Genomic DNA, 17,090 nt, shown 5'->3' with positions numbered 1-17,090 from the left:
GTGGTCAGTCACACAGGGTGCTATTGTGGCGTGTGCCCAGGTTTTCAGAGGTGCAGTAGGGGATTCCTGACCAGGTACCGTGTCAGATTTCAGGTTTGCAGTTCTTGGAGTGCCAGTCCTTGCCTTTTCTTAGTCAGCTACAGTGTAAGTCAGAAGGTTGATGAAGTTCTGCAGAGTTGTTGTGTCTTGCTCAGGTAATTGAAGTCACCCCTAACCAGCAGATACTCTTTGCATGCAGCTTTTTGGCATCAGGGCCTCTCACTTCTTCTCATGCACATGTAATGTTAGGTGCAAAGTCAGTGGTAGTGATTTCTCTGCAATAAAAATCTGACTTTCAGCCAGATACAGGAGGCTTTCCACATCAGGAGAGGGTCCTGAAATGAGAGCCCTGCTGCGTTCATCAGGATCCTGTTAACCACTCTTTGCCAGGTGTGCAAGAAGAATCTGTAGTGTCCATAGCACTGATCAAACAGCACTGAGGAGCAACCTTCCAGACAAGAAGAAGCATTAAAGGAGCACTGACATGTGCAATCAACGTGCTAGCATCTTTTTTTTTAGTGGAAGGATGTATAAATTGGAATTTTAAGAAACTGAAAGAATCCTCAAGGAGAGCGGTACGATACCCAAAATGTTCAAGTAATGTAAGCACACTGATTCTATGTTTGTGTCACATTAAAAAGTGAGGTAGAAGCATCTAGAATTCAGGATACTGAAATGATTAAATCAAAAGAGCAGCTGACAAGGTTCATAAGATTGTGGGATGTTGCTAGAGTGTATTTTCTAATTCCTAGTGCTCCATCTTCTTCCTGCATTGTCAGCTGGGTTTGTTGTTTTCTCTTGCGTTTGAGCAGAATGATCTCTTCATAGATTTAATTAGGCAGCTAGCACATGTTTAATCTTTCTTTTTGCCTTTTGATTATATCTTTCAAAAAACAGCAAAGAAAATCTGATTTCATTTGAGCCATGTAATAGTATACCAAAAAAGTCTGCTGTGGTTGAATATAGCCTAGCTCTCTAGGGACTTGATTTATGGGGGATTTATTTTCATGGCACCCTGTGAATGTATGCTAATTGAAATTATTTTCCCATTTTATAGATGGAATAACAAAACTTTTTTCTCCACTTCACAGGGAGGTGTTTATAAATACATAATGGATTCATAGAATGATAATCCCAGGTATTTGGTATTACAGTTGAAGACTTTGAATATTTGAAAAAGGAGTGTCTTTATTCAAACACAGATTGCACAAGAAGGTATCTGACTAGTATTTAGCCTTGTATGTTTTCTTTTTTTTTTTTCTTTCTAAGGGAAACTAGTATAAATATTTGGCACACTTAAGAATCTCTGGTCTTCTGGTGTTTACCCCAGAAATCTGTGAAGTCTTTCTGACCAAACACTTAATTTTGTAATCAATTTCTTGGAAGTGGTTATCTACAATTTCTACAATCTACAATATAAATTTTTACATTTGTAAGTATTTAAATCTTTATGTTGACCTGAAGATCAAAATTGTAGTCAGTTGTTTGCACCTAGTTACCATGAAAGGTCCTAATTTTGCTTTGCTGCTTTGATGTCCTTTACACACGTGAACATGGTATTTTGTCTGTGAAATACGGCATTAGGCGGTAGGTTTGGTTTCTGGTAACATCTATTAGTAAGAAAATGAAGCTGTACCTGAGTTGGTCTTCTAGACTCTTCTTCAGACTCTTCTAGTCTTCTGGACTGTGGAAGGGGAAAGGGCTTCCTTGTCTTTTGTGGAGGCAGTCAGGTTTTTCTGCCTGACTAGACAGGTCTGCTGCTTTCCCTGCTCAAAGGGATGGGAGGGATGCTTGCTTAGAAGCTTTAGGAGAGGATAGAAGGGGTGTCATGTCTTAGGCAAGACCAAGGAGTTGTGTAGCTATTTCATTTGTTCTCCTCAAGGACAGGTTAAGGCCAAGGACAGGTTAAGCTTCTCTTTACAGGAAACTCTAAGGCATTTACTATCCTGCTCATGCAATTTAGCGAAATAACTAATTGCCTTTTTAGAAGTTTGTGTACTGGCAAAAGTAGATTCCTGTAACATAAAAGTACCAAATCTCAAATCCTTGTACCTATTTAATGTGTCAAGAAGCCTTAATCTTTTAACTTTCAAAAGAAGTGTGAATAGGAATCACTTATAATTAGACTATCTTGGTTTCCGCTCTTCTTGGTGTTTATTTGGTGTATTACAGTATTCAGATAAGGCAGAGCTGGCATCTTTGTGAAATTCAGTATGCCCTTCTCTGTCCAAAAGATACAAGAGGAGAAGAAAAACTCAGTGCACCTATCCATCAGTTTCTTTTGGCTGCAGCATAAATGACCAAACACTGCAGTTAAGTTTTTCAAGGTAGACCTTGTGTCAAAATGGAAATGGCAAGTGACTGCATTGCCCCTACTTTTTGTGACATTCTGTGGAGAGGTTCCTTGCTCATTTAGGACCACCAGTCAAAAGTAGTACTTGGAATTAGTTGGTGATCCTTGCTGCCTACCTGTTGATTTGTGCAGAGCAGCTGTTGCACAGTGGTGACTTTATCTTGGGATGCTGTTAAACTACCTGGAAATTTGATTTTGCCTTCAGGTAGAGCCCAAGTGGATGTGTTGTGGTCTTTGGTCTGATGTCAGTAAAAGTGTGATTAACGCTGTTAAGATCTACATCTGAATGGAAGTCCTGTAAAACTTTTGACAGGATATAATGTCCTTGATTCACACAGCAGTAGTAACTGCAAATGGACTAGATTTTGTGTTCCTTCCTTGAGTTTTGGTGTTGAATAGACAATTCCAGCTTTTTTATTCTGTATCAAACCAGGAGATAACATATTCATTGTATTCCAGTATTGGTGCAATTTGTGTTGAAAGCAGCCAACTTGCTTTGACTCCAGTCTCCTGAGGGTTGTTTGATAGATTTGTACTTGTAAAGTGGATAATTGGTATATGGGAATGAAAACAGGAGTGTTCACTTCTTGCCTCTTTGCTGGTAGTAGCTCAATATGGAGGTTGAAAAGTTGCAGAGAGTATATCAGGACCTCGAAGAATATCCTTACAAAAGAGCTGGTAATAAATAAACGTAGCAATTGCTTTTCTGCTAAGATCTTTTGGAGCTGTAGAAGCAGACAATGTGGATGGGCAGCTCTGTCTGCTTCCACAGGGCTTTCAGGCGGGTCAACAGCATGAGCAGTAATAATTGGAGGTTTGTGGCTTTCAGTGTTGGCATGAGAATCTGCCTTCAGTGAGTCATTATCCTCCACTAAGTAAAAGAGCTACAGTAGATCTCTCATTCATCCACTTTGCTGAGGCTAGCCATGTTCAGCTACCTGAATTATCTTGCCACAGACTAGTTAACAGAAGGCAGCTGGGCTTAATTTCAGGGGCCCCAAACTGGGGATTTTAAAAAAAAGTGTGGCATCTCCAACTGCAAAAGAATTAGTTTTCTTTTAGTGGCCTTTATTAACCCTGAGGAACGTAGGTCCCAGACAAGTCATGGCATAAGATACAAGTAGCATAAACACTGCGCTCTGCTCTTTATGTACCTAGTACTGTGTTAAATGTTACAAGCCAAAAGGAAGATTTAAAATATTATGGTCCTCCAGCACATAGGGAATCTCAACTATGTTTTAATACCTTCTGCAAAATAATATAATGTTTACCTAAAAGAAGAGCAAATACCTTTTAGATTAAATAGTAATCAAATGAAATAAAACTGTCTTGGAGTATCAGATTAAGGTACAGGCACATTTTAAGTTTGTTTGGTTGCTTTGTACTGTGGAATCCATGCCCCCTGCCTGCATTTTTAACTGGGTCAGCATAATTTAATGTGGAGCTATGATAACAAAGCCAGAAGTGAAGTTGTTCTAACTTTGTAGTCTATACGACTGGGAAAAAAATCCCTTTTTTTTTTTTTTTAGAAGGACAATTTGGAACTTGGTAATTAGGGAAGTCTCAAAATTAGGCTTGGGGAAGAAGAGTCAGCCTAGAACATACATTGGTTGGGGGAGAAAAGGTGGATAATAATCCATGATGCTGGTGAGTAAGGGAATAAACCTAGCTAGAAGGGTTAATTTGGACTAAACATTTGGTTTATTTTGGCATGGATGTCAAATCTTTTTGTATGTCCAAAAGAACTAGATGGGGTTGGTGTACAGAGCATCATTGTTTTTAATTCTTCCAATTGTGATTAAGTAGTTGCATTCAGATAATCGTGATGCTGTCCTGGAATTCTTCTCTTCTGCATTGTGAGATACTTGAAATTCTTGGAGTAAGGGATATACACTTCGAAGGTGTGAACAGGTAGAACAGCAGTGTCACTTCCTGTCAGTGTTCTTAGTCTTTGTTTTTATCTGAAGCCAGCTGTTATCAGAACAAGTAGAATATCATCAGTTTAAGCCTCAACTTTAGACATACTAATTATATGCCTGTGCAAATTGGGAATATTTGCTTCTGATGTTAACCAAAGATGGGCAACTGACAATATTAATCATCTCATCAATTGTATACAAACAAGCATTTTGATGGGGTTTTTACCTGCCCCAAATCAGCCTGGCTCCTGAGGCTTCTGCATTTTCATGTGCATTGCAGTATTTTGTACTTTTGAAGAGGTGTCAGGGAAGGAATAGGGGAAAAAAGGCCAGTAAAGCAATTTTTAGGGAACATTGGTGTTTACTTCATCTATACAAACATCACCTTTTATTATCTTGCACCCACACCTATGTTGTGAAATATAAAAAATTGTACTCAAGGATATGCTCACATGCAAAAGGGAAGGCATTAGCTACTTCCAGTCCAGCTGTTGGAACTGGGCCAGATTTTTCTTTCAGTTAGGCAGGTGGAAGTAGTCTAGAATTGACTTGCAAATGCTAACTGGTTGGGCTCCCTGTATGTTTAATCAAGCTCCTTTACTAACCCAGCTATGTGTTCAGGGTAACTCCTATAAGCATGTAACTTCTGATTTTCTGAGACCTGTTTCTGTAATGTTGAGAGACAAAAGCAGAAATAAAGAATTTAATGATATTTATAGATTCAGAGAAATTAGAATTGGTCAGTGAATTTGTTCTCTCAATTTAATAGCTGAATTTTCAAAGGAATTAAATGCACATCTTACTAAAGTTCCCGGAAACATAACTTGTGTATCCACAGGATAGCGAAAGCTGACATTGGGCTGTGGTGTTCATGTTGATGCCTTGTGAGGCTACCTAGAAGAGAGGCTAGACAGAGCTAAAGGAATAAAGTAGGGATTTATTAAAAGGCCTTCAAAGGACACAGCTTGGACAGTGCAAGAGCCCAGCCATGGCTCCACCCAAGGTGGATGCTGGGCCAGGAGTTTTCACACTTTTATAAGTTTTGGTCCATTTACATATTGGGGTTTATTATCCAATTACAGCTTCAGGTTATGAAGTCCCATCCTCCCAGATTGCTCTCCTCAGTTCTCTGTTGTTTACACTTTTTGGGCCTGAAGCTGCAACGGTGTCCTTGCTTCTCAGGCTGGAAAAGGATTGTTTTGTCTAACTAAACTGTGAAGAGAACTTGCTAACACTTCATGTGAAGTTCAGAGTTATGTACTAATGCAGTGCAGAACATGAAAAATATGAAAGCTAAAACTTAAGGCATGAGTCTTGTTAAGATGGTGCTGGCTTTCCCACTGCCATGGGCTAGCTCGAGGCTGATATTGCTGGCTGGCCTGCAGGAGACTGGGGGTAGGCAGCTCTCTGGTTGTGGGGCAGCTGGCAGTATTGACGTGCTGCCTGGGTAAAAACATCTGCTTCCTCCCTCTTAATTTCTGATGGTTTGTGGACTTGCTTGCTCAAGTTGTAATGGAAGTGATCTAAATGTGTTGATTAAAAGTTGACACTGCTGAGGTATCCCACTTAAAGAGGTGGATACTCAGGGTGAGCCCCACACTGAGCTTCCTGTGTTGTTGTTACCATGGTAGATAGGTTTTTAGTTGTAGATGGTGGTTATGCTTTAATCTTCCTTCTGACACAATTGGTATAGCTAAAAGTAGTTAAAATTATTAAAACTCACACCACTTACTATTGCAGCATTTGATTTTTTTTTCTGTGCAGCAAATCTACACTATTAAACACTCTGTACATGAAACTTAATTTTTAATTTTGTTTAAGGATTCTGTATCCCAGCATACAGCTAGTCAGAAGGTCAGGTCATTACATTTCGTTTTGTATCACCCACATATTTAAATAGTTTTGGTTTGCTGATATGTACTATAACTGGGGATGAAGTAATTTTACCAAATGTCCAGAATTCTGTGACTCCAAAAGTGATGTACTTAAGGGACTTCAAAGTGTTTATAGTCAATTAAGATTGATTTTTAGATATGAAGTAGAAACTTAAAATTCACAGAAACCCTAAGATTAGTTTTCGTATTTAATTGTGGATGAGATTGAGTTGCTTAAAGTAGTAACATTGTTTTAAAACATTGTGTTGTAAATGGATGACTATTCTGACTGCTTTGTCTAAGGTGTGATTTTTATCCTTTTGGATTAGTTTTGTTGGTTTTTTTTTCCTGCAACCTTGTATAAACTATAGTAGTGTTTGGGTTTTTGTCCCTTCCCCATTCTGGTATAACACTTCATGTATTTGCTACAGAGGATTTTGAAAAATGTAATCTTGTTCTCATGTACAAGTACAGTTGATTTGGTTTTGGGGTTCCTTGAAATTTTTTTTTTTCATCTACAGAAGATATATGAATTGTCTTTTCAAGTAGTTTAATTATGATGCAGTTAAATGGTTTTTGTGTTAAAAAAAAGGCTTGAAAAGCTTGTCGGACTTACCTCCACAGAATCTCAATGTTATTCAACACTTGAAAGTAATCCTTTTTTTCCCAGAAAGGTCTGCATGGCTCGTGGTAAGACAGTGTGACAGGAGTGGTATTGGCTCTTTACACATTATGAGCACATACATCCTGTGCACCCTCATATGCAGTTTCACGAATGCTACTTGTGCAGTGTATATGGTTCAGTAAAAGGCTTCCAAATATTTGAAAAACAATTCTTTGAATTGCTGCTGGTACAGCTTATGCTGACAATTCAGAATTTCAGAGGCCATTGCTTTTTGATATCAAGAGTTTGATGCAGTTTTGTGTTCTGTCATAAGACAAGTGTCAACTGAAAAATAAGGAAGACATTTCCCTTCGCTTCAGGTGGTGGAAACTGAACTTTTGAGTTTCTTGTCATCTTGTTGAAAGAGATGCCACCCTTGTTGAGAGATCTGAAACACTGATCTGATGAGTACAGCTGTGTTCTGTTATTCTGTGTTCCTTCTGCCCATTGAGTGTGTCAAAGGCAGTTTTACAGGGACCGTGGCATTCTTTTCCTCTTTTTTTTTCCTCAAGGTCTAGTGTCTCTTAAATCTCTTGTCTTTCGTCAGCTTAGCATTTTTGTGTTTTGTATCACAGTGAACCAAAGTTCCCTTGCAGCCCTTAACACAGCAACCCTAATGTGTGCAGTGATTTTCTTCTTTGGCATATGAAATTAATTTCAGATTTGAGGGAACTAGGAATTATTTTTCCTTCAAGTGGAAGGTGATAAGGAGTGATTCTTCATAGGTAACTGTGTCTGACTTGGAAGAAAATTCAGAAATTCAGAGTAGAAGTGAAACACTGATTTATCCAACAACATCTAGCAGATCTTTTGGGGTTTTTTATGCTTTATTTTTTAAAATAACAAAATGCTGAGTAATTTGAAATTAGAAATATTGCTCAACATCTACTTTTGACTTGTAACAAGACTTAGAGTACTTGGTGCATTACTGTGGTCATGTCAGCCTGTCAAACATACTGGTAAATAATTGTTCCTTACATATGGTGAACTGGGGAGAAGAAATCTCTTGTTACAAAAGCCTTATGAACTTAAGTCTGCCTTGAGTCATGTATAACAATTGAGATGTAATGCTGTAGCACAGCTTGATAAGTGTTGTGTTCTTATTTCTTACTGCTGACTGGCAGTTACTCATTTTTACTGTTTGCACGTAGTGCATGGTGCATTAATACCTTGTGTTTAGGAGCGTCCTCATAGTTCAGATGCTACAACTGTCATCGGTTTGTGATTTGTAGGATTTTGCCTGTGCTGTGGTTTCCGTGTCTGAGACTTGGAGATATTTTTTTATCCTGTGAAACAGTGCAGCCTTAGCTTGGGGGTTAGTGTTGCGATGTACTGTTTCAGTGTTCCATGAAGTTACTGGTTCGAGCACATTATGTTGAGATGTGATCATGGTTAGAAGCTGTGGTTGTCAAACCCTGTGTTAGATCCATTGGTAACCTCTTGCTAGGCTTCAGCTGGTGTGGTATCTATAAACTTCAGCAGATGTCCTCCCAGCCTGGAACCTGGGAATGAATCCTGGGTTAAATTGCAGAATAATTTAATCTCTTCTTATCTGACCTGTATTAGCTGGGGAAAATGTTTAGCATTTCTACTAGAGTATAAATCCCTTGTAAATACCTATCAGTCCCCTACATGCTGGGTCTTGCAGGTTGTGTAAAAGCATGTTATTCTGCTTGCAGTGGTAATGATTCCTTGGAGGGAGACTAGCAGTGGTACTTAAGACTGCTTCTTTTATATGCTATTGCATTATAATATGTGTGTCTCTTCTGAGGCTGTAGGAAGGTGCTGATGACCTGCTGTATTTCTAAAATGGTTCATCTGAAACACAAGCTTTAAATACTTTCAAGAAATGGCAAATCAGGACAAAAAATTATCTGAATCATTTAGGTCTGTTTTTTGGGGAGCAAAATCTGGGCTTTGTCAATCTTCCTGTCCTATCCTGTCCTGCTCTCCTCGCCTCACCCTACCAGATAAGATTGGAAATTGTGCCTTCTGGTCTGCAAGTTTTAAAATAGAACTTCCAAAAGGCCAGCAAGAGTATGCAGAATATGGTGCTATATGTGTACCTGCATTTCTTGTAATTGAATGAAGCTGAAATATATTTTAGGTCTTTCAAGGCAAGGATGACTAGATTGTGGACATTCAGAGTCTTACCATAAAGCAGTCTGTCACTAGTGTATCAGCTCCAATGGTAAAGAGGAGAAAATCAAGCTGGGCAACAATCTGGCGAAATCCCCAGTAAGAAGCATGAATAAAATTAGGTAATGAAGCCAATGTGAAGTGCATTCATGTGTTTTTTCATGTACAGTCTGTGATTGCCACAATTGGCCAGTATGAATTAACTGGAATCCAGGGTATTAAACACATTGATATGCAGTGGTCATGGCATGTGTCAGAGACACAAAGTGTTGGGTTAGAAGTAGTGTCAGCAGACTTCAAGCAAGGAGCACTGATCATGATCCAGCCATGGCAACCAAGTTTAACTGCCAGAATGCACCACAGGCTCTTTGGGAACTTCAGTCCCATGTGCTTGTAGGAAGCCTCTAGCCCCAACATTGTATCACTGATTCTTGGTGATCTTGATGACCCTGACAAACGGACTTTTTTTAAAAAGATGCTATGCCAGCAGGAGAGCCCTGGGAGCCCTTAGTTTAGTGGGGGGCACTAAACTGTTTAGTAACAGTCATTGGTTCCGTGGAGTTAAAGCTGATATCCCAGTTATCAACCTGTACTGCCTTTGAAAGGAGGAAGGTAAAAAGTACCAGAGCTGCTTTAAAGAGAAAACAGTCATAGTACATTTAAAATGAAATACAAAAGAACACCTAAAAGAATAAAACCCAGGTAATATGGAGATTGCCTAAAGAGTATTATAGTTCAAAAAATCTGTGGTACTGGACAACAAAAATGTCTTCAGAGATGATAACTTTTTTATAAATCTTTCTAAATAGTGGTAGCTCTCTAAATGAGGAAAAGATGGGAGATTTTTGTACATTAAATGTGAAAACTGTGTGTAATGGAGTAGTTAAATATTTTGAAGATCAACTTGATAAAAAAGACGAAAGAGTAAAAAAATATTGAGACAGATTTATAATAGGGTAGGATCAGACAGGGTGAAGTAAAGGAAGCATGAAACAAAGATAAAACCCTAATGGAAAGTCTGAGTGAATGATTTGCCCTTAGAAAGAAGCTTGGAGTCTTCCCAGTAGAGACTTTATGGATGGCTGACTCTTGAGTAACTGTCTTTAGTCAAAATATTGTTAGAGAAGGTTTTAGCATAAATTGATGAAATGAGTAGTAATGTCTTGCCTGGGACTGCCCTGTATTTGGGTTTTTTCTAAACCAGAAGTATCAAACTGCTGAACTGCTGAGCACGGCATATAGTGTTCCTTAAATCTGCCCTGCTTCCAGAAGAGTGGTAGGTGGTAAATGTTATCATTGTCTTCTAAAGAACTTCAGATTTAGTCTCTCTCTTTCTCTGTTCAGTATAAGTGTTCTAGAGTATTCTTGCATAGATAAATGAGTAAATTGTAGGTAGGGAGCAAATCTAAAAGTAAATTGTGCCTTGCATCAGTTAAATCACTGAGACTTCAAATTTGGCATGTACAATATTGGAGTTTGGAGAGGAAAATTCTAGTGGACATTTGAGTTGACTGATTATGATAGGGTACACCTCAAACTCAAAATTTAGGATGAGTAGGAATAAAAGGTGAGATTTTAGGGGAAGGTGGGATGGTGTTGCTAGTGAAAAGTTCAGTAAAGAGTTTTGGTGTTTAGAACGCAGAATGGTCAGGAAAAGGAGACTTTACAGCATTGTTTAGTTACATTTTTTATTGAAATGCAGAGTTACAGAATCATGGAATGACCTGAGTGGAAAGGAGCCTTGGAAATCCAGTTCCAACCCTCCTGCCATGGGCAAGAATATCTTCCAGAAGACCAGCTTGTTCAAAGCCTCATCCCACTTGGTCTTGAACAGTTCCAGGGTTGGAACATTCACAACTTTTCTGGGAAGCCTGTGCCCCTGCCTTACCACCTCACAGTAAAGAATTTCTCCTGATGTCTAGTCTAAACCTGCCCTCTTTCAGTTGGAAGCCATTCCCCCTTGTCCTATCACTCCATGCTCTGGTAAAAAGTCCCTTTCCAGCTCTCTTGTATGCTACGTAGTACTGGGAGGCAGCTGTCATGGGAAGAAGTGTTGAAAAACTTCAGGCTATATGGTGTCCTTAAATTTGACACAGTTATTAAGATTATTCACATATGAAGTTCTAATAAAACAAGAAATTTTAATGACTGGTCTTGCTAGTTGCATATGATGACTTCTTCGGTTTTTTGTTTGTTTAGACAAATGAATCTATTTGATGCCCTGCCATTCCCCAGCTATCCAGTCCCTATCATACTGAGCTGTTGCAGCAGGCTCAGATAGTCACAAGTATCAAATGGTTTACCAAAATTATGGAAGGGGGAAATAACATGCAGTTCTGGTGGGTGCTGTAGTGCTGGTGTCCTCTTACAGTAATGAGGACTTACTTTGTTTAAAGTAGTAGAGTTCAACCCTATAGATGTAAAAGGAGAATTTTGTCCATGTTTACATGAGTGAGCTGGTTAATCAAGCAGTAGGCAGGAAGACGAGCCTTTCTTACTCTCAAGTGAACCCAAGGTAATGAATTTCATGGCAAATTTGATGAATTTCATAGTGGAGACGAGACAGCTTCAGGGAGACCTCATTGCAGCCTTCCAGTACCTTACAAAAAGGAGGGAGAGAGGGTGTTTATACAGGCAGATAGTGAGAGGACAAGGAACAATGTTTTTAAATTGAAAGAGGGTAGGTTTAGATTATATGTCAGGAAGAAACTCTTTACTGAGGGAGTGGTGAGGCACAGGTTGTCCAGAGAAGCTGCCCCATCCCTGGCAGTGTTCAAGGCCAGGCTGGATGGGGCTCTGAGCAACCTGGTCTAGTGAGCGGCGCCCCTGCCCATGGCACTGCTGTGCAAACTGGCTGAGAGCAGTGAAGCTATTGTAGTTCTGTCTTGTATATATTCATGGTGTGAAATCCACTCATTTTTTCTATCTGTGTTTCATCTTCAGCATGTTTGCTGTTTTCTTAGGTGGCTGATGGGGGGTGCTGGTATTTACTGTTTATTGCTGGTCTTCACTGGTAACTTTTTTGCTCAGGGAGTTATTTGCCCTAACTCAAAAGGAACATGATAGTGTCAGTGAAGGTCAGTAGCAAGGATAGGACATAGAAAGTATTTTAAAAGGCTAATTTTAGTTAGTGTGGGTGATCTTGCTGGACTGCCAGCGGTCATCCAGTCCTGTTCTCCTTTGAATTGCATTCTGATGGTACATGTCTTTTCCACTGATAGTTTAATGAACCTAAGGACATGGCCTTCAGTAGGCTAAAATTCTTTTTCAATCTTCTGATCTCTCTTATCTGAGAGGTGCAGCAGCACTGTCAGGAATGCATTCTGAGTGCCCAGTGTCTTTAAGGAGCTGAGATGCTTGTGGCCTGGTTTTCCTTTGCAATGCTTAGGCTACAGATCCTAAGGAGACTCAGTACCACTGTACTACTTTGTTTCCTTTTCCTGCAAACCTGATCGGTCTTGTTGCATAGAGCTCAGTCATGATTGATTTTGGCCAGAGAACTGGTATAGGTTATGTGTTTAGGTTGTGAATGTTACTATATGGGAATATGAGATTGTCTGATATGAGAATATGAGAACCTGGATTTACTGCTGCCTATGGTCTGCACATATAAACACCTGGAGAGTCATTTCAGTGAAAACACCTGGAGAATCATTCTAGTGAAAACTCCATGGGGAAGTTGATACTTTTTTACCTTTGGGATACTTCTTGTGGTTTGTGACAAAGCTATCTGAAAGGTGTATGATAAAAAAAAGAGAACAAATCAACCAAACAAAAAAAAACACCCAACCAAAGCAAAACATCACAAAAAACATGTGCATCCTCCTAGAAAAGATTGAGTTATAAATTATGCATAGTTTTCCATGTTTTTTGATGAATAACTGCACTTTTTTACCTAGAAACAGCTGATTTCAAAACTGAATACTACTTTCTTGACATACTTTTTTTTTTTTTAACAGACTATGAGAAGACACAGAAATGAAGTTACAATTGAATTGCGGAAGGTGAGTCTGCTTTTCTTTATCAACTGTGTTACTTTGCTAAACATGCTCTGGTGTCTTAAATAAATATTCTTCCATAAGCTTTGCTTTAGAGCCCCAAACTTACATAGAAAAGGTCTAAATTTGTTAAATACTAACTGTGGATTCTAATTTATTTTTCTTCTCAAATTTGTGAAGCTCAGTACAACAGAACAGTACTGCTTTACTCCAGTGTGTCACTTGGAAATAATCCATATTCAGTTTCTGTACCCGTTATTACCATGGAGCTCTCAGCTGTTCAAATGTTTAAAATCTCTGAATGGCAAAAGGGAGAGTTTAAGCATTTAGAAAGTGAGGTTGTTTATTTATCTCGTTTTCTGAAAATTATTGCTTCCATGCTGTAAAGGGAGTTAATTTGGGGGTCAGATTTTGGCTGTATTGGGTTAATGTCAGTATGGCTGGGAAGATCATGAGTATGGGAGCTGATCTAGTTTACTACTCTGCCTAATTAGAGCATTCGTTACAGCTTCATCTTCCGTAACTCGGCACCTCAAAGAGAAAGGGTAAACTTTTATTTGCTTTGAGGTACCTTCAGTGTATTTGAGGACTTCATACTGGCCCCTTGCCTTTATCCTGTTGAGACAGCTTCAGTTCTTCACCCTTTTCTTGACCATTCTCTTTCCTAGATTTGACTTGTTGCTGCTTCTTAGATCCAATTTGCCTGTATTTTTCTGGAAGTGTGGAAATCTGAAAGGATGCAGACTGCAGCTGAGTTTTAAATGGAATAGTGAAAACCAGTTCCTGAAACTGTATTGCTCTTTATACTAAGTATGTTGTTGACAGGCACACAGTCTGTGTATGCTTTGTACACTTCTTAGAGTACCCCAAAGCAAATGTAGTTATTTGTTTTGTTTGCATAGTTGAATAAATGCAGATTTCTTTTTTACAATTGACTTCTGTCTCCTGAATCGCATCTGCTTTTTCCAGGCTTTCCCATTCTGTTCCCCAGTATGTTTCCAGGCTTCTCCAGCTTGGTATAACCTGTATTTTCTATTATTTTCATTAATGACCTGATAAGTATTTGGTTTGAATATTCTCAGTATAGCCCAAGCTCCTTTTGGTCTCCCATTTGATGTTTATCTCCAGTTTGCCAGTTGAATCCTTGACAGTTTGAGTAGTCCTTGCTTAGAAGTGCACACTCATCGAATTCTATCTTCTTTTTTCATTATTTGCAAACTGAGAAGACAAAATCCTTACTAAAATCAAAGTGAAGGGTTTGTAAATAGAAACTATGTTGATAGAAATTAGCTTGACTTGTTTTTGAGAAATTTTGTCTGCACTTATCACCTGATTGTGTAGGACCAACCAAAAAATCTTGTACTAGTATTTTCCTGGGATCCTTCTGTTCCTCTTGGAAAAAGGGACTTGGTTTTTCAGGTGTTCTTGAAACACTTCTCTATCTCATTACAATATAAACTATAAACATTTCTAAGATTCATCCTGAGACTATAATAATTAGTCAAAGAAATCTAATTTGACCCAGATGACTGGAAGATGATCAGCAGTGGAAGTTTATGTTGACATGTTGGAGGCCCTCTTTGTCCAGTAATGGTGTAAAACTTGCTGTGTGACTGTGAAATCTGTACTGGGAAAAGTCATTCATAGCATTTGAGCAGCCTGTGCCTGCTAGCAAAGCAAACCTGTAAAAGATGGCTTAACTAATGCAGCATATCCTTATACATCTTATTAAAATGAGATGGAATGTGAGGATTCCTGTGCAATCTTAGGAGAGAGCTTTGCAGTGCAAAGTGAGAGTTTTAATTTTAAATTAATTCTTATAATTGGTTTTTGTAACAGGTCACAATTTCAAGGCCAGTTTATTACAGCAGCGTGGTGGGGAGCAACTCAGACACTTAAGGCAAGCTATTATCCTGTGTGGAAGGAATCCAGCATGTGCCAGTAATATGTGAGTGAAAATGAGGAGGAAGCCTATGAGCTGCCAGTGACTTCTCACTGAAAACTGCACATGCAAAGATCAGTTACACATTAGAGGAGAAGCCTGAGCGCTGGATGTAGGTCAGACTGTAAATCAAGAGTGAACAGCAGCTGCAGCACTCATAAATGCAGGAATTGATGTTCTTGAGTGTTGGTTAAACATCTTCACTGCAGAGACCAGAAAAAATCTGCTTTAATAATAAATTCAGTGTGTGTCGACTCAGCTGGTGCTGGTGGGCAACTGGTTTGCAGTGGGAACTCTGTGGCAGATGAGATTCTGTACCATTGCTTCTGGTACAGAATTGAGACTGAAATGTTAAGGGATATGTTTTATCAAGTTCCAGCCGTGGAAAGGATAAGTTGTAATATCATTGCTTCAGTCTTTACAGTTAACACTGCTGCTCTAGCACGAGTATGCCAAAATCAAGAAATTTTTGGCATGACCTTAGTAATCCACTGATGCCTCTTCAAAGGAAAGGGGGCGTGTCTTCTCTTCATCCCAGCTACCCAGATGCTGCATGTACACCTGGCTTTGAAGAAAAGAGACAAATTGAGTGTATTCTTGATCTGTACAGTTGAAGCACTACACAGTCATGGGTTTGTCTTTTGAATCAATGTGGATATAAATATTAAATGAATGGATCTAATGAAATTGCTCACATCTCTCTTTAGTAAGATGGAATAAATAAAAAATCATGGCTTTGAACAGTAGTAAACAATTTCTGCATGCATCAGTGTGAGATGTTTATTCTCTTGAAATTACAGACATCAAGGTGCATTTGCAACACATTCTGTGTTTCAAGAATATATTATCTCTATTCACTGTCTTCACACCACAGCTCTTACTCAGGAAGAAACTATTTTTTCCCCTGCATTTTATTTCTCAATCACTTATTATTTGTTTAGGAATTTAATTGACAAAGATTAGCAAAGCCATCTGACATGAAAAGGTAGCGGTAGTCTGGCAGATTCCAGGTTGAGGCATGGGTTGGCATCATGAGTCAGTCAGATGACACTCCCCAGGGTCAGGTGCCCTTTTACTGATTCCATATTGGCTTTGTGTTCTATGCATTTTGAGAATGGATCTACTACATTTTTGGAAAGATAGTCTTGGTCTCTGATTATATTGTTTGTACAGCAACAGCTCTGAGAGCTTAAACAATAGCCATCTCTCTTTCCTGACAGATAACGGTGTCAGTTTTGACACTGTAAGAGTCAGGTGATAGAGACTGCATCAGGATGTAGAATATAAAGCTCTTCAGTGCAGTGTCTTGGTGAAGTCTGATTTAGAGTGTTTATCACTTGGTTTCAGCATCCCAGAAACCTGAAGGCTGCTCTGTTAGTAACAGGGATCCTGGAATTAATTGGCTTAGTCTGTTAGTCTCAGTCTAGAGGGGCATGGTGGATGAACAATGGTTAAATTCAGTTTAAGGTTCTATATCTAAATGAATCCTGTAACTCCATTGCTCTGAGATATCCTTTGATTCTGGGTGCTTGGCTTTCTCTGAAGATGAAGTTTGTCTTGGGCCACTTGTGTGCCTAAAGAAAGGTAGTCCTTAGCTGGGTCAATGATGTGGTCATTGAGTTAGAGGTCACCCTTCAAAGAAAGCCTTAGCACTCCTAACTTCAGCAGAAACACAGGATACTGTCCTGCTAACTGGAATCCTAAGAACTTCCATGATCTCTCACAAGGTTTATTTTTGGCTTTCTTGGCAAACTCAGCTGCCTCTGAGAGTTCACAGACATGAGCACGTGAAAGCTGTAATTGCCAATTAAGTTTGGTGCAGGGCTAAGCAATTATTTGCTACATAAGTGGTGGATTAAAGAGTCATGGGCATATGTCTTTTTTTACCGCTTTCCCCGGCATACTGTCCTTGTTTCTACTCTGATCTTAAATAAGATTGCTTATGTCCATGATAGCTCCTAAATAAAGTAGAAGACTGTTTGAATAAAGGAATGTGTCTTTTATGTTGCTGGGAGTGCTAGGGTGGAAAAAAATCTTTTTCTGATTCTCGGTAAGTCTGAAACTCCAAAAGCAAAAGAAAATACTTAGTTTCAGGACAGTAAAACTTGTATCAGTTAAGTGTCTTTTCCAGTTCAGTGTGTATGTATAGCTTTTCGTTCGCT

The 17,090-nt window shown here is 39.0% G+C and overlaps 1 protein-coding gene across 1 annotated transcript in view; it reads left to right on the top strand.

The window, feature by feature from the left end:
* Positions 1 to 17,090, top strand: part of KPNA3 (karyopherin subunit alpha 3) — a 47,643-nt gene that overhangs the window by 7,168 nt on the left and 23,385 nt on the right. The window contains exon 2 of the mRNA XM_030955440.1: positions 12,948 to 12,992. Within this exon, the coding sequence (XP_030811300.1) occupies positions 12,948 to 12,992 (45 nt within the window). The remainder of the gene's footprint in view (positions 1 to 12,947; positions 12,993 to 17,090) is intronic.

Source organism: Camarhynchus parvulus, chromosome 1 (genome assembly GCF_901933205.1).
Source record: "Camarhynchus parvulus chromosome 1, STF_HiC, whole genome shotgun sequence".
NCBI lineage: Eukaryota > Metazoa > Chordata > Aves > Passeriformes > Thraupidae > Camarhynchus > Camarhynchus parvulus.
Note: the sequence above shows the minus strand (reverse complement) of the source record. Positions and strands in the feature narration are given on the sequence as shown.